This window comes from Panthera leo, chromosome F3, assembly GCF_018350215.1.
Source record: "Panthera leo isolate Ple1 chromosome F3, P.leo_Ple1_pat1.1, whole genome shotgun sequence".
NCBI lineage: Eukaryota > Metazoa > Chordata > Mammalia > Carnivora > Felidae > Panthera > Panthera leo.
This window is the reverse complement of record NC_056696.1, coordinates 3,166,091-3,182,485: the sequence shown is the minus strand read 5'-3', so window position 1 is coordinate 3,182,485 and position 16,395 is coordinate 3,166,091. Positions and strand designations below refer to the sequence as shown.

The 16,395-nt window shown below is 58.0% G+C and overlaps 1 protein-coding gene across 3 annotated transcripts in view; it reads right to left on the bottom strand.

The window, feature by feature from the left end:
* Positions 1-485: 485 nt before the first annotated feature.
* STUM (stum, mechanosensory transduction mediator homolog) overlaps positions 486-16,395 on the bottom strand; it is a 63,034-nt gene continuing 47,124 nt past the window's right edge. The window contains exons 1-4 of one of the 3 annotated variants that reach the window (XM_042925124.1): positions 13,976-14,421; positions 13,643-13,822; positions 6,995-7,003; positions 486-5,961 (exon numbers count right to left, since the gene is read on the bottom strand). In XM_042925124.1, coding sequence (XP_042781058.1) covers positions 5,927-5,961; positions 6,995-7,003; positions 13,643-13,822; positions 13,976-14,096 — 345 coding nt within the window. In that variant the 5' untranslated portion in view covers positions 14,097-14,421 and the 3' untranslated portion in view covers positions 486-5,926. Of the gene's footprint in view, positions 5,962-6,994; positions 7,004-13,642; positions 13,823-13,975; positions 14,422-16,395 lie in introns of those variants that run through there. The other 2 variants (XM_042925121.1, XM_042925122.1) reach the window with 2 other exon arrangements.

The window sequence follows — 16,395 nt, the reverse complement described above, 5'->3', positions numbered from 1 at the left end:
TGAATCCCGGTTTGTTCGTCCGCTTGCTCCTCTTCGTCCACAAACTCGATAAGCTCTCCAGGCCTTGACCCCGTCGGTGAAGAAAATGCCGGCGGGGCCCTGGACCGTGCCCTGCCCTTCCTCCCAAGTAGTTCAACCGGTCCCTTGTTGGGGCTGAACAGCTCATTAGAAGTGCTCCTAACCGCTTCTGAACACGCCCCCGAACGTCTACGTCACACACGTTTCCCCCACCAGGCGTCTATAGGGATGAATCCCGTCTGTACCTTATTCCTGGCGATCCCGGGGGCGGGGGGGGGGGGGGGGGGGGGCGATGCCCAGGGTGGCGGGTGAATTCCCAGTTCCAAAGGGATCAGAACACCAAAGATCTACCCCCAGGAGAAGGGGAGGGTGGGAAACGAAGCCCTGCCCTCGGAAGGACAGACAGCCTTCGTGCCGAGAAAACAGCATCAGCAGGTTTGGCGGAGCGAGCGCGGGAGGCCCTGGGGACCAAGTCTGGGTCCATCCAGCCGGAAAAATGAGAGCACACAGGGGGTTGAGAAGCCACCAGAAAGGTCACATGAACGTTTATTACATAGAAAAGAGAAACAGGAAGAAAAGGTGTCTAAAGTTGTATTTCCAGGATTTAAAAAAAACACAGATTTGGAATGCCAAAGGATTGCCATGCTTTGTGTATTTATAATAGGAATATATAAATATGTACACGGGGCTATGTATACAGGTTCCTAGCGTCATGCACGCTGTCTGCCATGACGTATACGGCATGGCGTTTGGGCTGTGACTTCTGAAGCTGGCGGGGCGCTGGGGAAGTCGGGGCCCTGCTCGGCGCCTCGAGGGGCACGGGGCCCCGGGCAGCAGAGGGGCCCCGGGCAGTGGCGGGCGGGCCTGCCGAGGGCTCTGTCCTGAGGACACTGGGAAGGCAAAGCTGCAGGCCTGGGCCCCAGGCTGCAAGTCTGGAAGCTTCCCCAGGTCCCCAACCTGAGACTTTCTCCCTCTCGTACAACCGAGGAAGGCTCCCGTCCACGGAATGTGCCGGAAAACCCCCTTGGCAGGCTCGTAGGACCCCAAGGGAAGTGGCCGCGGGTGGGGTGAAGCCGCTGTGGGTCTAGGCAGGAGTAGAAAGAGCGAGCCCTGGGAGACCGGGCAGCGGGTCTTGCCAGAGAACCACGGAAACGAACAGGGATTCGCTTAACAGAAGGAAGAGAGACCCAAACAGTCAATCACGGGTCAAAAACTCCAAGTCTCAACACAACACTCGTCCAAATATAAATTCGGCTAATATGCACACACCCAGGCTTGCGTTTATGTGTGTTGTTTAAAAAAGTTTGGCACCAGCTACGACAGGCCTATCACTCGGCCTGTGCAGAGGGCCAGCCAAGTGCTCCCACAGGGTGCCCGGGCCAGTTACGGCCACCATCGCCTGCTCCCTGGTGGGGACGCCCAGCCAGGCGCTGACCCAGAAGGCGGGGTGGGCCTGACCTCCATCCCCTTCTCTCCCCGCTGCGTCCCGTCCTGGGGCCGGTGGGAGGGTGGTGGGAAAAGGAGCCTCAGAGGAGAGGACCGTCTAGCCCCAGAAGGGCCCAGAAAGGGATCACGGTCCCCGCCGCTCTGGGCAGACCCACGCTGTCCCTCCCACAAGCCAGGCGTGGGGGACGAGCACAGGTGGGTTTGGTGGGTGGGGGTATTGAGCCAAGGGTCCCCAGGAGGAAGAGCTCCAGGCCCAGGGCCCTGCAGATGATAAAGGGGAACTGTACCCACCAAAGCCACGCCGGAGGGACGGCTCCTGGGGGGTGTGAGAGGCCCCTCTGCAGACGTGAAACACCCAGTCCTAAGTCCCCAGACAGTCTCGTCCTCACCCAGCAACCAAAGGGGCTGTGAGCACACGTGTGTGTGCGTGGGGTGTTGCACGCATGTGTGACAGAGTGTGCATGTGTCTGTGCGCCTCACCTACAGTGACAGTGGCCCGGGCTGGACTGCGGGTGGCTGGCATTTTGGCAAATCCAGGCAGGAAGGGAGGGGCCGGGGACCAAATCCGAGGAGAGAGACAAGCTGTACTGGAAACAGGACCCGTACTCGTGCGACCCTGTCCTCTGCCTCCCGCTGTGACAGGATCGGGACGGGACCATGGAATCGAGGGTCGCCCGGGCTGGGCTCATCCTCCAGGCCCTTGGCTCGGAGAGAAAAGGGACCGACCGGCGTTGGCTGCCCAGCCCCTCCTTGTCCCCAGCCTACAGATGGTCAAACGGAGGCACGAGCCGGGAGGAGAGACGAACGGCACGGAAGCTGGAAGTCACCCCCGAGGTGCCCCACGCATCACCACAGGGAGGGTCCCACGTGGCTTGCACGCCTGCGACCCCGTGAGCGTTCTGAAGCCCTAGGAGCCCGGCGGGTGAAGAACGCGGGAGCCCGAACAACGCCCACCTGCTCAGGCCGCTCCCGGCCTCCCCTCCCACTGCCTGGCCTCCTCGCCACCCCGACACACACACACAGCGCCCTCTGCGGAAAGAGGCGCCCCTCCTGCCTCCACTCACTTTGCTGTTCCCCCCCCCGAGGGCGGGAAGGGCAGGGCGTGGCAGCCAGGGCGCCGGGAGACCCCTGTCAGTCCACACCAGCGTCCACGGAGTGCTCTCTGGATACAAACGCAGGGCAGGGAGCCCCGCCTTCGAGAACCGCCTGCCGCCAGCACCGGGGGGACCGTTGAGAAGAAGGAAGCCCGTCTCTGCTCAGCCCCGGGGCAGGTTCGCGGTCAGCAGCGGCTCCAGACGGCTCCCGCACGTGCAAAGTCACGGTCTCCAGGGAGGGTCACAGTGCAGCTGGGACCCACCTGCGGTCCCTCTGAGGAAAGCCCTCCGAACCAACCACCAAGCGGGAGTAATAAATACGCTGAACAAGGTCTGCGGCCACCACCTGGGGGGCTTGGGTCTAAGTTCCGGGTCCCTAAGCGGTTGACGCGACACACACGGGCTTTCTTTGCCAATGCCACCAACGGGGTGAAAACAGCGAGTGTCGTGGCAGCCGGAGGGGCTCGGGGCGCAGGATCCAGGCAAAACCAAAGTAACCCTTGCAAACTCACCCCTCTGTGCAGGGATGGGGGTTCGGGAAGAAAGCATTTGAGACTTACTTTTGCATTTTAAAGAGCTGAGCTGTGGCAAAAGGGACAGCCTTCCCCCTGGAGAGCCCCAGGCCTCCGGAAGGCCTTCTCTCTTCCTGGGGACTCAGCCCCGCCTTGCGCTGGCCTCAGGGCTCAGTGTTGGGATTTTCCTTCTGACGCCTGGGTCCCTGTTCTTCCCGGGCGAATGGTGACCGTGTGGCTTCCGCCACTGTTTCTACATGTCCTGCCCGCTGCTCCTCGGCCCTCGGGGCGTCCGCATGAAGCTGAAGTCACGGCCCTGCCTCTGGGAGTGGTGGTCAGAGCGCCTGGAGCCCCCAGGCAGGGACGGCGGGGGGCCTGGTCCTCCGTGTTAGGACCGGGCAGCTCCCCCGTCGTCGGGGCTGACACACGGCTCTGGGGCCACACAGGGAAGGCATCTTGCTCCTGGTCCCTTCTTTACGCCCCCTCAAGTGCAGCCGGGGACCGGCTCCAAGGCCAGGCCTGCCGCTTCTGAAGCCGGGGCAGAGGGGCAGCTGGAGCGTGTCGGCCCCACCGTGGCCCCCGCCCCACAGCGGCCAGAAGGGTGCAGGGACCGGGGCCCGACGTCCCCCGTCCCCCGCCGCTCCCACGGGGCCTGGGCCTCCCGGCCGGAGGTCCTCGGCTCTACCGCGGACTCGGAACTGAACAGTCTCCACCATGCACGGGACGCCCCCGGGTCCCGGTGGCTCCTTCTTGCCCCAGGAACTGCCGCTCAGGTCCGAGGGCCACCGCAGGGTCCTGGGTGTATCCCGTGTGCTGCGACCTTCTCTGCGTGCCTGAAGTCCCTGCCCCAGACACCCGCGGCTGGGGGGCATCCTGCAGAAGCGTGAGCACCGAGAGGCCGCACCTGGGGTGAGCCCGGGACCTCGGGGCCATCACCCGTGTGCCGCGTCACTTGCTCACGGGAACCCTACTTTGCAGCCGGCTGCCGTTTAATGAATCGGCTGAACTTCCAACAGCCCGAGCGGCCACCTCAGACTCCTTGGAGGCCACTGCCCACTGGCCGTCACCTGATGACGGTGACACTCAGGCCACAGTGGGCTGCTCCCTGGTGAGGTGATCCTCACGGACTCTCCAGTTCGGAAGCAGGTGGCAGCGGAGGGGAGCCTCGGAGGCGGGGGTGCCCAGGGGAATGGGCCTTCCGAGCCCACCGAGCCCTGTAGTAGGCCGCCCCCACCGGGCTCAGGGTGACACTTGTCACCCAGGAAAACCCCGCCTGTGTCTGGACTGCCACTAAACGTGCCACAGAGACTGCTCTTTCCTCTCTGCCCCTCCGCGGCCGGAAGGCAATATCCTCTGCTCCCAGCAGCCTCCTGGTCTCTTCCTGGCCCAGACGACCCCGTCTTCACCCACCGGAAGGTTCTGCCTTTCTGCAGAAAACCAAGCCTGGTCCCACGCGTTGAAAACACACAGGATCACATACACGGAAGCAGCAGCAGAGAGGCCTGGCTGGGTCAGGGGGGGAAAGGACAGGAAGACAGACACAGCCAGGGGTTTAGGAAGTGCAGCCCGGCCCCGGGCGGCCACGGGAGCAGACCGGGTGTTGGTCAAAGCCAAGCGGCTGGCAGAGGGGCCGGATCGGGCCGCCTCCGACTCGGGGCTGGGGGTGGTGGGTAGGGGCTGCGGCCGGGGGGTGGGGGGTTCCACTTCTCCACGGGGAGCCCCAGGCCCGCAAACAGCTTGGAGCCAGACCCGCGGTTTAGCAATTCCCGCGAGACAAAAACGGGCATGCAGATGTCCACCTGTCACATGACCTTGGATCTCCTTTCTCTTAACACTCGACCCGCAGTGGCCCAAACAACTTCCGTGAGCTCCTGCCCCCCTCCCCCTCCAGGATCCAACTCACAATCTTTACGCAGGTGCCACAAAGGCCCCGACTGTCCCTTTGCAGTGGGAGGAACCCCCGTCACAACAGCAACGTCCCTGGGGACTCGTGCGCAAGAGGGGTTTCCGGAGAGAAGGGCACGACTCCTACGGTTTTCTTTTTTTTGCCACTCTATATCCCCGAACGCTCTCGAATGCTGGGTTCCCTTCCGTCGCTTCCTGAGGCCCAAATCTGACCTGAACCAACAAGGTGACGCTATTTGGCGTTTTTATTGATCCCAATCGGCCCGACTGTTCACACGTCTCTCCGCAGAAACGGTCCTGTGCTTGACGGCGGGGAGCTGGTCCCGACTGGGCAGCAGGAAACGGGCGGTAAACGTCTCTCGTTCTTTCTCGGATCCGGGTTTTTGGAATTCCGAGACCCGTCCAGCCCCGAGGATTTCCGGAGGGCCGCGGGCCAGAAGCGGAGTTAAGTGTAACGAGAAAGCTTCTGGCCTTCGTTGGGGATTCTGGTCTGGGGGGGGGTGGGAGTCACTGGCCTCCTTCCAGAGAAGCAAAGATCGAAACACAACCAGGCCCAGAGATTTCAGGCATGAGGAAGGGAGTGGGCGAAGCGTGGGCTGCAGAAGGGAGAGGCAGGGTCAGGAGACGCTTAGGGGGACCCAGGGAGCCGTGCGAGGCAGGGGTGAGCCCAGAATGCCAGCTTCGCTGTCAGCAACCCTGACCCCACTCCCTACCCCACTTGAGATGCTCGGGGCTCCCGCGTCTTTCTGGAGCAGGGGGAGGGGTGGGCAGCCTCACAGCCTGCCAAGAAAAGCAGATGTGTTTTCGAAATAAATATCTTTCTAAATCGCCCCCACTTGGCGCTCCAAACCCAGGACACGGCAGAAGAGAAGACGTAAGGGTCCTTGTGCCCGCCGCTGCCTGGTGCGCCCCTCACGGACCACCCCGGAGTTCTTGGCGGCTCCTTTGGGCTCACAGCTGCTGTGGGATGCCCTGCTCCTTGTAGCCTGCGAGGAAGAAGCAGAGAGACGGGGTGAGGCGCTAGCTTCCTCCGGGATTTCCCCAGGAGGTGCCTGCGAACCGGAATATGTTTGTGAGGTCTTATTCTCACTGAAGTAGAAATGACTGCTATGCTTGAGGGAGGCGGGGGGTCCGGCTTTTCCCAGGGGCATGCACTTTTTAATGGGAAACAGAAGGATGAATGGAGAGCCATGGAAATTTGGGTTTACTGGGGGTATCGGAGAGGGGGGTGTCCGGGTGGGGGCGGTAAGGTATTCAACGAATTCAAGGTATTCAAGCCACACCCCAGAAGTCACTGCCTGGTGTGACTTCCCAGGGCAGAGCCGTGGGAGGCAGTGGCAGTGTGACAGGCACCTGGGACGTGTGGATGGACAGGAGGACGGAAAGCAAAACAGAAGACAGGACGCAAAAGACTGTCATCGCATGTGTGAGCTCAAGCAGCCAGACGTGTGGGACACAAAGGGCTCCAAGCCTTTAAAACACCGTTAATCATTTTGAGGCCGTTGGGAAAATTCAGCCACTGGAATCTGCTGAAAGGTTCCCCCCGTTAGCTGGTCACTCAGCCCCCAGAGGCAACTTCTGTGGACTTGACTGCTTTTTGTCTATTTCCCAAATTATTCACCAATTTTGAGTCCTAATTATGGGGGGGGGGGCGGAAATGTAGGAAAGAGAGAAGATGTCCCAGATGACACAGGAGTGACCGTGAGTTGGCAGCTGTTGAAGCCGGTGTGGGCGCTGAGGGGCTCAGTATACCAGGCCCTCGGCTTTTGTCTATGTTTCAACGTTGTCCAAAGCAAAAAGCTAAAGATCGAAACAAAAAGAAAACAAAAGCAAAACCCGGGATACACAAAAGACGCAAAAATAAATACAAACAGATCTAAAAAACAAAAACAAAACAAAAGCCTGATGGCCAAGTTGGTGGCGGGGGGGGGGGGGGTGTGGGCTGGGAGCATCCGTGTTCTGGGGACGGTGAGGCCAGTGGCGGGTTCGAGGCCGCCCATCGCCCATCGGCAGACTCACCTTGGGAAACTTGGGAGCGACACAAGATGTGAGGCCGCAGGAGGGAGCGGAGAGAAAGAAAGAAAGAAAACAGGGTGAAAACAGGGTAAAAACAGAGGCCACGGGGGCTGAGGAGGAGGCTGTAGAAGGACTGTGCCCCGGTCCAGGGACCAGCAGGTGCGTGCTGGGCTGCAGGGGCTCACGGGAGGCTCCCATGGGGCCACCCCCAGCCCCACAGCTCAACCAAGCCCACTCCTCCCTCCGGGACCACCCCCTGCCCCCCACTCTCTCCTCGCCGCCCCCCATGGGTGCCTGGAGATGAATTCCTGGGCCCAAGGAGAGATGCCTGCAGGACAGACTGAAGATTTGGAAGCGACCCATCCTGGCCCCAGCCTGGCTGCGCCTGAGCCACACGGTCACCCTTTATAGGGACAGGAGCCACACACAGAAAACCTAGCGCCTCGGGAAAGCCCGAGGCCGGGTGGGGGGATGGCCAACGGATTTTGTCTTGTCGACTCTCAGGATCAGCGGGCAGCGGTTGTCCAAAGCCGTGTATCGAGAACACACACGACTCATCAGCAGGAAGCGTCCTGAATCCGATCCGCAGCGTCTGCCGCGGGTGCAGCGGCAGAGGGAGAGTGCCAGAGAACGGCCGAGGACGAATGGACCCGCGACCAGGACGGGCTGTCGTGGGCCGTACTTTGTCGTTATTCACATCAGCAGAGCAGCAAGCTCCTACGTCCTCGGTTTTAACGTCTACTTAGATCCCGGTTTAACCTGGTGGTCCTCTTGCTGGGGGGGTGTCTCTTGGGGGTATGTTTGTCGATGACGCTCGGGACAGGGCTGTGTGAAAATCATCCTGCTCTGTTCCGACCGAGAAGTTTCCTTCTTTTTTGCGGTGAGGGGCAGGATGACCCCAGAAAGAACAGCCCCCGTCCACCTGTTGATTCGGGCGGACAAGCCAACTGTGGGTCCTCCCCTCAGAGTGTCCATCCTGGGTGGTTTCCTCCTGCAGCCAAGTCTAAAGACTCTGGCGCAAAAAGAGCATCCCCGGAGCCAGTGTGGGGACATCCAAGGAGCCGAGTGACCACAGCGAAGGCCTGGGGAGGGGTGGAAATGGGGGTTCTCGCACTGGTATCCCGTGGCCCACTCAGAGCGGCCACCCGGACATGGGAGGGGTTTCCGGCTAAGACCACAGTCTGGGGTGATGGAAAGAGAGGATGTGACCAGGTTTCCCCCCATCTTCTTGGGGTCTGGGCGGGGGGTGGGGCTTTCAATTATGTCTGAGATACAGACCCCGTGGTCCCTGGATTTTAAGGGTGACCCAGATAAAAATAACCAGAAAGCTCTAGGGATTAGGCGCCACCTCACTTTTACTGAGACAGGCCAGTGACACGACACGTTCCGCTCCAGTGGAAGGTTTCCTTCCTAAATGCCCAAGTGCCCCGCCGGCCATCGGCGCGATGGCAAAAAAGGCAGTCGAGGGGTCAGGCTTTGCCACTGAGGCTGAGGACGCTTCCCAGAGCAGACACACCTCCCAGGTTCCAACTGGGGAAGGGTCAGGAGCCTGTGGGCCATCCCATAGGCCCCTAGGGAAGCGGCCAGTTCCCTCTGGGGAACCGTCAGCCTCGCTGCACCGCCTACGATCGATCGATCGATCGATCGCACCCTCCCCCCGAATGCCTGCGATGGCCCGCACCCTCCCCCGAGCACACAGGGGGAGGCTCCCATGACGGGCCTGCCTCGGTCTCTGTCTCCTTGCCCACCTCCACCCTGACTTCCTGAGGGGGGCGGTGTCTGCCCTGAGAACGGCCCTCCCCAGCCTCCCAACCACTCCCCTGCTTATCCCTCCCACTGCTGGCCAGGCTTGGTGCTCCCCTCCTGTTTCTCTGGCTGTCCCTGTCTCCCAGGGTCTGCCTGGTTTGCCCGGACTCTGGGACCCCCTGGCAGAACAGCCACCCCACGTCTTCCCTGACCTCTGCTGCCGGACGACCTCCTTCCCGGAAGCCAGTCTGACCGATCAACCACTGGTTCTGCTGGATCCCACTCGGGCTCCGGTGCCTGCATTTTCTCTGGCCGGGTGGCCTGCCTGGTCGCTGACCCACGCCCCCGCCTAGCCCCAGCATCTATGTGTGCCCCAGAGCCTGGACCCTCAGGGGACCCCGAACCCAGGCACGACAGTTGTTCCCGATCCTTCTAGGGCTCCCGAATTCCCCTCCTGCCTCTGCCGTCCCTACCTCTGACACTGAGAGTCGCACCCACGAATGGTTTGCTGTGTGCAGGACACCACGAGGAGCCTGGGGTGTGAAGAGAGGGGCAAGGTGGCGCCTTGTCCTCGAGAATCCGTGGCCCCAATGAGGTAGACGGAACGCGTGGAAACAGCAAACCCGCACGGGGGCACCCGGCGACGAGTGTGGCTGCTTTCAGGCACGCGCGGTGTCTGTTCTGAGGTCTCGCTAAGGGGATTATTATTCTTTAATCCTTTCACTTTTCAGGGTGATGGAATTTCAGATTTTGGGCGGTTTGCAAAAATATCACAAAAACATTCCTAGGTACCCTTGAGCCATGTTCTCCCAATGTTAGCCTCACACATAAGCACGGGGCAGTTATCAGGGAAACTGTGCGATCCGCGGACTTCGTTCTGTTTTCACGAACTGGTCTCCTAATGCCCCTTGGCTGTCCAAGGATCCAGTGCCCGAGCATAGACCGCACTTAGTGAATGCGTCTCTTTCGCCCAAACCGGTCCAGTCTGGAAGTTCTCCACTCTTTCCTCCTGAGCCGAAATCAAGAGTCAGGAGGCTCAACGGACTGAGCCACCCGGGCGCTGTGAGAATAGCTAGTTTTAAATTGAAAAGTGTGAAAGAGAATTCCCCTCTGATACACATTAAAAGTAAAGTCGTTTCCCCTTGAAGTGATGGCCAAGGAAACTGAACAGAAGCACAAACTCAGATTTTAAGGGCGGCCTTTCCTGGTTTCAAGGTCAACAACAGCCCCCCCTCCACCCCCCCGGAGTGGGAACCCACCGGGGAACCCACCGCAGGGACGGACGGACAGGTGCCCTTCTCCCACCGGTGGTTTTCGTCACCAGAAAGCGTTTATCGAACATCTAGTTGCACAAAGTTTTTTCAACTATGTTCTGCAAAGGGAAAAACTTAATCGTGACATCCAAAGGAGATCCTGAAAGTAATTAAAATTCCATATATTTCTAGACATGGAAATGTGAAACAAACAAAAAAAAAAAAACTCACCAAATTTCAAACACGAACGATATCCATAAAATAATCCAAATTTTAAAAACTGCGTAAGATACATTTGAATATATTCTGTAAAGTCTCTGGAATGATGACCCAAATGTTGCCAGGGGTTCCTTCTGAATATCTTTAAATATTTCCTTATTCGTGCTGCTATTTTTTTTTCACTCTCTTCCTCATTTTCTGCATTTTTTTAAATAATAATAAGCAGTGGTTTTACGCTTAGAGAACATTAAGCCGTTTTCATTTTACTGAAAAAATTTCCCCTGAGGATGTTTTATACTTCTGAGAAGTATTAGTCACTAAGGTTACTAACACGGTTCCACATAGAACTTTTTTTTTTTTTTAATTGCCCTGGACGTCTTTGCAAGAAAGTCGCAAATATCTGGAGGCCTGCTTGTGTTCTTACCTTGAGGGGATATTTGTGAAACCACTGGAAACACGCCAAAGCGTTCTTAAATGAAACAAAATGGCTCCCTCCATGTCTGAAGAAAGACCCCGCATGAAACCTCAGTAACACCTTCTCCTGCTCTGTCCAAACCACGACAGGAGATGCCTAGAGCTTAAAACACATCATGCTATTCTGCACTCGTGAGAATTCCTTAATGCACCGAGGGCGGTCGGCCTTGTAGAGATCTCTCCTCTACTTGGCCAAAACCGTCTGCTTAGAAAGTTCAGGAAAGTCCCAGGAAAAGCAGACGTTGGGTGTTACCACCTCACCCTTCAGTCCATTTTTGGCAAGTATGGTTGTTGTTTCTTTACAAGTCATTTTGGAAGATCTCTTTTTATCATTGTAGAGCCAAACAGCGGTGAGTGGTTTTAGTTCTTTGTGTGTGTGGGGGGGGGGGGGGAGGGGGGGATGTTATCATTTATTTACTTATTTATTTTTAATCAAAATATCTTTTTTTTCCAGGAATAGAATAGTGATTCATCACTTCCACAGAACACCCAGTGCTCATCCCAACCAGTGCCCCTCCCTAACACCCATCACATCACCCCTCAGCCCTTCTCCTTGCTCAACACCCCACCGGCAACCCTCAGTTTGTTCTCTGTATTTAAGAGTCTCTTACGGTTGGTCTCCTTCTCTGTTTTTATATTATTTTTGCTTCCCTTTCCCTTATGTTCATCTGTTGTGTATCTTAAATGCCACACGTGAGTGAAGTCACGATATTTGTCTTTCTCTGACTTATTTCACTTAGCATGATACTCTCTAGTTCCATCCACGTAGTTGCAAATGGCAAGATTTCATTCTTTTTGATCGCCGAGTAATACTCCATTGTGTGTGTGTATATATATACTCCATTGTGTGTGTGTATGTGTGTGCGCACACACACATACACACACACACACACACACACACTGCTTCTTTATCCATTCATCCACCGATGGACATTTGGGCTCTTTCCATACTTTGGCTCTTGTCGATAGTGCTGCTATAAACTTTGGGGGTGCATGTGCCCCTACAAATTACACATCTGTATCCCTTGGGTAAATTCCTAGCAGTGCTATTGCTGGGTCATAGGGTAGGTCTATTTTTAATTTTTTGAGGAACCTCCACACTGTTTTCCAGAGCGGCTGCACCAGCTTGCATTCCCGCCAACAGTGCAAAAGAGACCCTCTTTCTCCGCATCCTCGCCAACATCTGCTGTTCCTGAGTTGTTAACGTTAGCCATTCTGACAGGTGCCAGGTGGTATCTCATTGTGGTTTTGATGTGTATTTCCCTGATGATGAGTGACGTTGAGCATTTTTTCATGGGTCGGTTGGCCATCTGGATGTCTCCTTGGAAGAAGTGTCTATTCATGTCTTTTGCCCGTTTCTTCACTGGATTATTTGTTTTTTGGCTGTTGAGTTTGTAAGTTCTTTGTAGGTGTTGGATACTAACCCTTTATCTGATATGTCATTTGCAAATATCTTCTCCCAGTCTGTCGGTTGCCTTTTAGTTTTGCTGATTGTTTCCTTCGCTGTGCAGAAGCCTTTTATTTTGATGAGGTCCCAGTAGTTCATTTTTGCTTTTGTTTCCCTTGCCTCCGGAGACGTGTTGAGTAAGAAGTTGCTGCGGCCAAGATCAAAGAGGTTTTTTGCCTGCTTTCTCCTCGAGGATTCTGATGGCTTTCTGTCTTACATTGAGGTCTTTCATCCATTTTGAGTTTATTATTGTGCATGATGGGAGAAAGTGGCCCAGGTTCATTTTTCTTTGTGTCGCTGTCCAGTTTTCCCAGCACCACTTGCTGAAGAGTCTTTTTTCCACTGCATATTCTTTCCTGCTTTGTCAAAGATTAGTTGGCCATAGGTTTGTGGGTGCGTTTCTGGGTTCTCTATTCTCTTCCGTTGATCTGTGTGTCTCTTTTTGTGCCAGTGTCTTGATGATGACAGCTTTGTAACACAGCTTGAAGTCCGGGATTGTGACGCCTCCTGCTTTGGTTTTCTTTTTCAAGGTTGCTTTCTCTATTTGGGGTCTTTTCTGGTTCCATACACATTTTAGGATTGTTTGTTCTAGCTCTGTGAAGAATGCTGGTGTGACTTTGATAGGGATCGCATTGAATATGTAGATTGCTCTGGGGAGTATCGACATTTTAACAATATTTGTTCTTCTAATCCGGGAGCATGGAACGTTTTTCCATTTTGGGGGGTGTGTCGTTTTCGAGTTCTTTCATAAGCTTTCTATAGTTTTCAGCATATCGATTTTTCACCTCTTCGGTTAGGTTTATCTCCAGGTATACTGCCAGGTTACCTTTTAAAAAGGTTCATCAAGTCATTTTTGGGAAACTTGACTTTGTAACATTAAGCACTCGCACAGAACAGTTTTGTGTCTGCACCAAGTGTGGGCCAAATGATCGGCAAGGGTTCACGCAGCACAACGAACAACGCTGAGATCCCAAGGAGGAGGCAAATCGTGCTGTCCTGGCTGTCCAACGAAACAAAACACACGCCACAGTCACAGGGCATCCTGTGGGCAGAGATGCCAGGTAGGCTTTCCTTTTTTCTGGAAAACTGCAGGATGGAGACAGGGGATGCCAGGCACGGGGACCTCAGCTCATGCGGGCCACGCCCCGGCCACTCAGGGTCCTTGGGGGCTGCTTCCTTGATAAAGAGGAGGCCGATGCGTCTGAGCTGATGAGCAGCTCTGTCTTTCTTGCTCATGCCCTCTGGTTCAGGTCTCTGCCTGTCTGCACTCAGGATTCCCTGCAGGCATTGGGCCGGGCGCGTGGGGAGGGTCCCCTGTGCCAAGGGGCTGCAGACTCCAGTGACGAGGACACCCGTGAGCCCTCCTGAGCACCGGGCTCCAGGGAGGGGCGGGCCTGCCTGCAAAGCGCCAACACCCCGCAGGATCACAGCCGCCCAGACCATTCGGCGCCTGCCCCCTCCCCCGAATCCCGGCCCCCGCCCCAGAAAGCAGGGCACTGGCGGGCTACTCACTGGCGAGGATGACCATGTCCATGCCCCAGAAGATGCTCATGATCCAGCCCACCATGACGATGGCCGTGAGGGTCTGGATGAGGGCCGCCGCGATGTTCAGCCAGAAGACGCAGCACACGTGCCTGTCCGGGAGGTCGGTGCGGGCTCCGCAGAGGACGGCGAAGGCCGAGACGAACGTCCCTGTGAGAGGCCAGAGGGGACAGCTTTCGGAGGGTGCCGGGGACACGGTGGCCTGCGTGCTGACGGCCGGCCGGGGACCCAGCTGCCCAACCCCCCAGGAGCTCGGAGAGGAGTGGCCGGCATCCAGCACCTTCCCACTCCGGCCCGGCCCGCCTCTTAGCCCCACGCCGGCGAGGCCCATGTGGCAGCCTGAGGGGGCGCACGGTCCTGGGGCCATGACTAGCCGTCCCTGCAAGTGGGGGAGGGGACGGGGAGCCTGAGATTTACCGAACATCCACGGGCACACAGAGCAAGGTTGTGCATGTGTCCAGGGCCCTTACCGGGTATGACTTCCCAGGTCCCTACGGGAAATGTCGCGACGCAGCTGTCATTTGCCTGGAGCCAGGCTGCCTTCCTACTGGGCCCTGGGCCTCACGGCAGCCCACAGCAGGACAAGTGGCCGTCCCCTGTCTGCAGCAGCCACCACAACCTCAGCGGCTTCGAGCAGCAGGTACCATCCTCTTACAGCTCGGGAGGTCGTGAGTCTGGAACGTCCTCAGGGCTGGGTCCTTCCGGAGGCTCTTCGGCTGCCGCGTTTATGGGCTCCCGGCCCCTCCCGCACCAGCCCAGCCAGCGCCCACATCCCTCCTCTGCGACCCCTGCTCCCACACCCCACACCTTCACGTCTCTCCCTGACTCTGACCCTCCCGCCTCCCTCCTGCAAGACCCGTGATGACGCTGGGCCCACCCGATCAGCCAAGGAGACCCCCCCACCCCCCGTCGCAAGGTCCTTCCCGTAGTCACGTCTGCAGAGCCCCCTACGCTGTGGAAGGGGACATTTTCCCAGGCTCTGGGGGTCAGGGTGTGCACATCTCTGGGGGGCATCATTCCGCCTTCCACACTAAGCAGGTGTCAGCCAGGAGTCCCTCGAGCTTTGACACCTGGTGTCCTGCCCCCTGCCCTGAGAGACTGCCCCCCCTGCCCAGAGGCTGCCCCTCCCCCCAGAGACTGCCCCCCCAGGGCCAGTGATGGACTTTCATCTGCGAACCAACCAGTCCACAGCCCACACGCCAATCCCCTCCTTCACGGGCTCTCACACTCCGGGCCACCAGGTTCACACCCAACACGGAGCCCAAAGTGGGGCTCGATCCCATGACCCCGGGATCATGACCTGAGCCAAATTCAAGAGTTGGATGTGCAACTGACTGAGCCACCCAGGCCCCCCTAAAACCTAGGGGGCGTCTTTAAAGGGGCTGCCGACTCCCACTGCCTCACAGGCGGGGGTGACGTGCCATAGCAGGTCCAGACGAGAGAGCAGGCCATTCCGGAAACGAGCCAGGAGACCGGTGAGCTCCCTCACCCCCTTCCTCCTCACGGTTCCCACGCCTCAGGGAAGCTTCCCCGGGGGCCCATTTCCTCCCTCTCTGCACCCTGGCTTCTGGCCTGTCCCTGCCCAATCTCGGTGGCCCACGCTGGCTTCCCGAGGTGGCCTTTCCCACGGGCCCACCCCTTGGTGCCTCAGATCCAAGGCTGACCCGCGTCCACGTGCTGATTCCTGATCCCGACCCCTGCCCACGCTCCTCCTCTTAACAACTGCCACTGACTGTGTTTCTGCCGCCTGAAGGGCTGACAGTCCCTCTGGGACCCCAGGTGGCATCCCATTCACCTTACTGTCCCCAGCCCCCAGCGCAGCGCCTGAATACGGGAGGTGGAATTTGAGGGTCCAAATGCACCCAGCGTCCCGTGCGTGTCAGACCACCTGCATCGCACCTGCTCTGTGTGCTAAACCTGCAGACGCCTGGAGGGAGTGACGTCACCAAGACGGCACCAGAGGTCCTTGCTGACGTCACTGCCTTTCCCCAAAAGGAGAGCCAACAAGTATTCATTAGCAAAACACCACCGAAGACTCCAAGAATGGGGGCGGTGAGGCGAGAGCACCCTCACACCGCAGAGACCAACACAGGCCACGCCGGACGGACAAGAACAGCGGCTACACCCTGACCCCCCAGCCCCTTCCCCGGGCCAGCGCGCCACCACCAGAGGTCCCCCCGAGTCCCTTCTGGGCGCCCTCCCTCTGATCTCCTTCCACGGGACTGCAGGCACATCTCCGGCTCTGACGGGGGCGGGGGCGATCCAAAGCACCCAGCACAGACCCGGGTGGCCCACGTCACACCCGCAGGGCCCACATCGCAATCCCCAAAGCCAGTGACACACGCTCACCAGGGGTCGGTGCAGAATCAGATCTGCCTGCTCTGGATCCCCAAACAAAGGATTCTGCCAGCCTTACAGCCCGGCTTGCCCAGGGAGGGAGCTGCATCCCAGCCCCACATGCTGTGCAGGGGACTTCCCAGCCACTTGGAACCCCGCAACCCTCCAGGCCAGAGGCCCGGCAGGCTAATCACCCCGGGGGGCAAAGCCAGTCCCAACTGGAGGGTTTCCCTGCTGCGCATAGGCAAGAGGATTAATCCACAGCCAACCCCAAGGCCAGCTCCAGCCCCTCCCAATGGAAGGTGTGTTTGGAAAATTGAGAGTTGCTCTAAGCTGCCCTCCCTAGCCCCACCTGCTGCCCCATCTGATGAGCCCGGCCGGAAGCT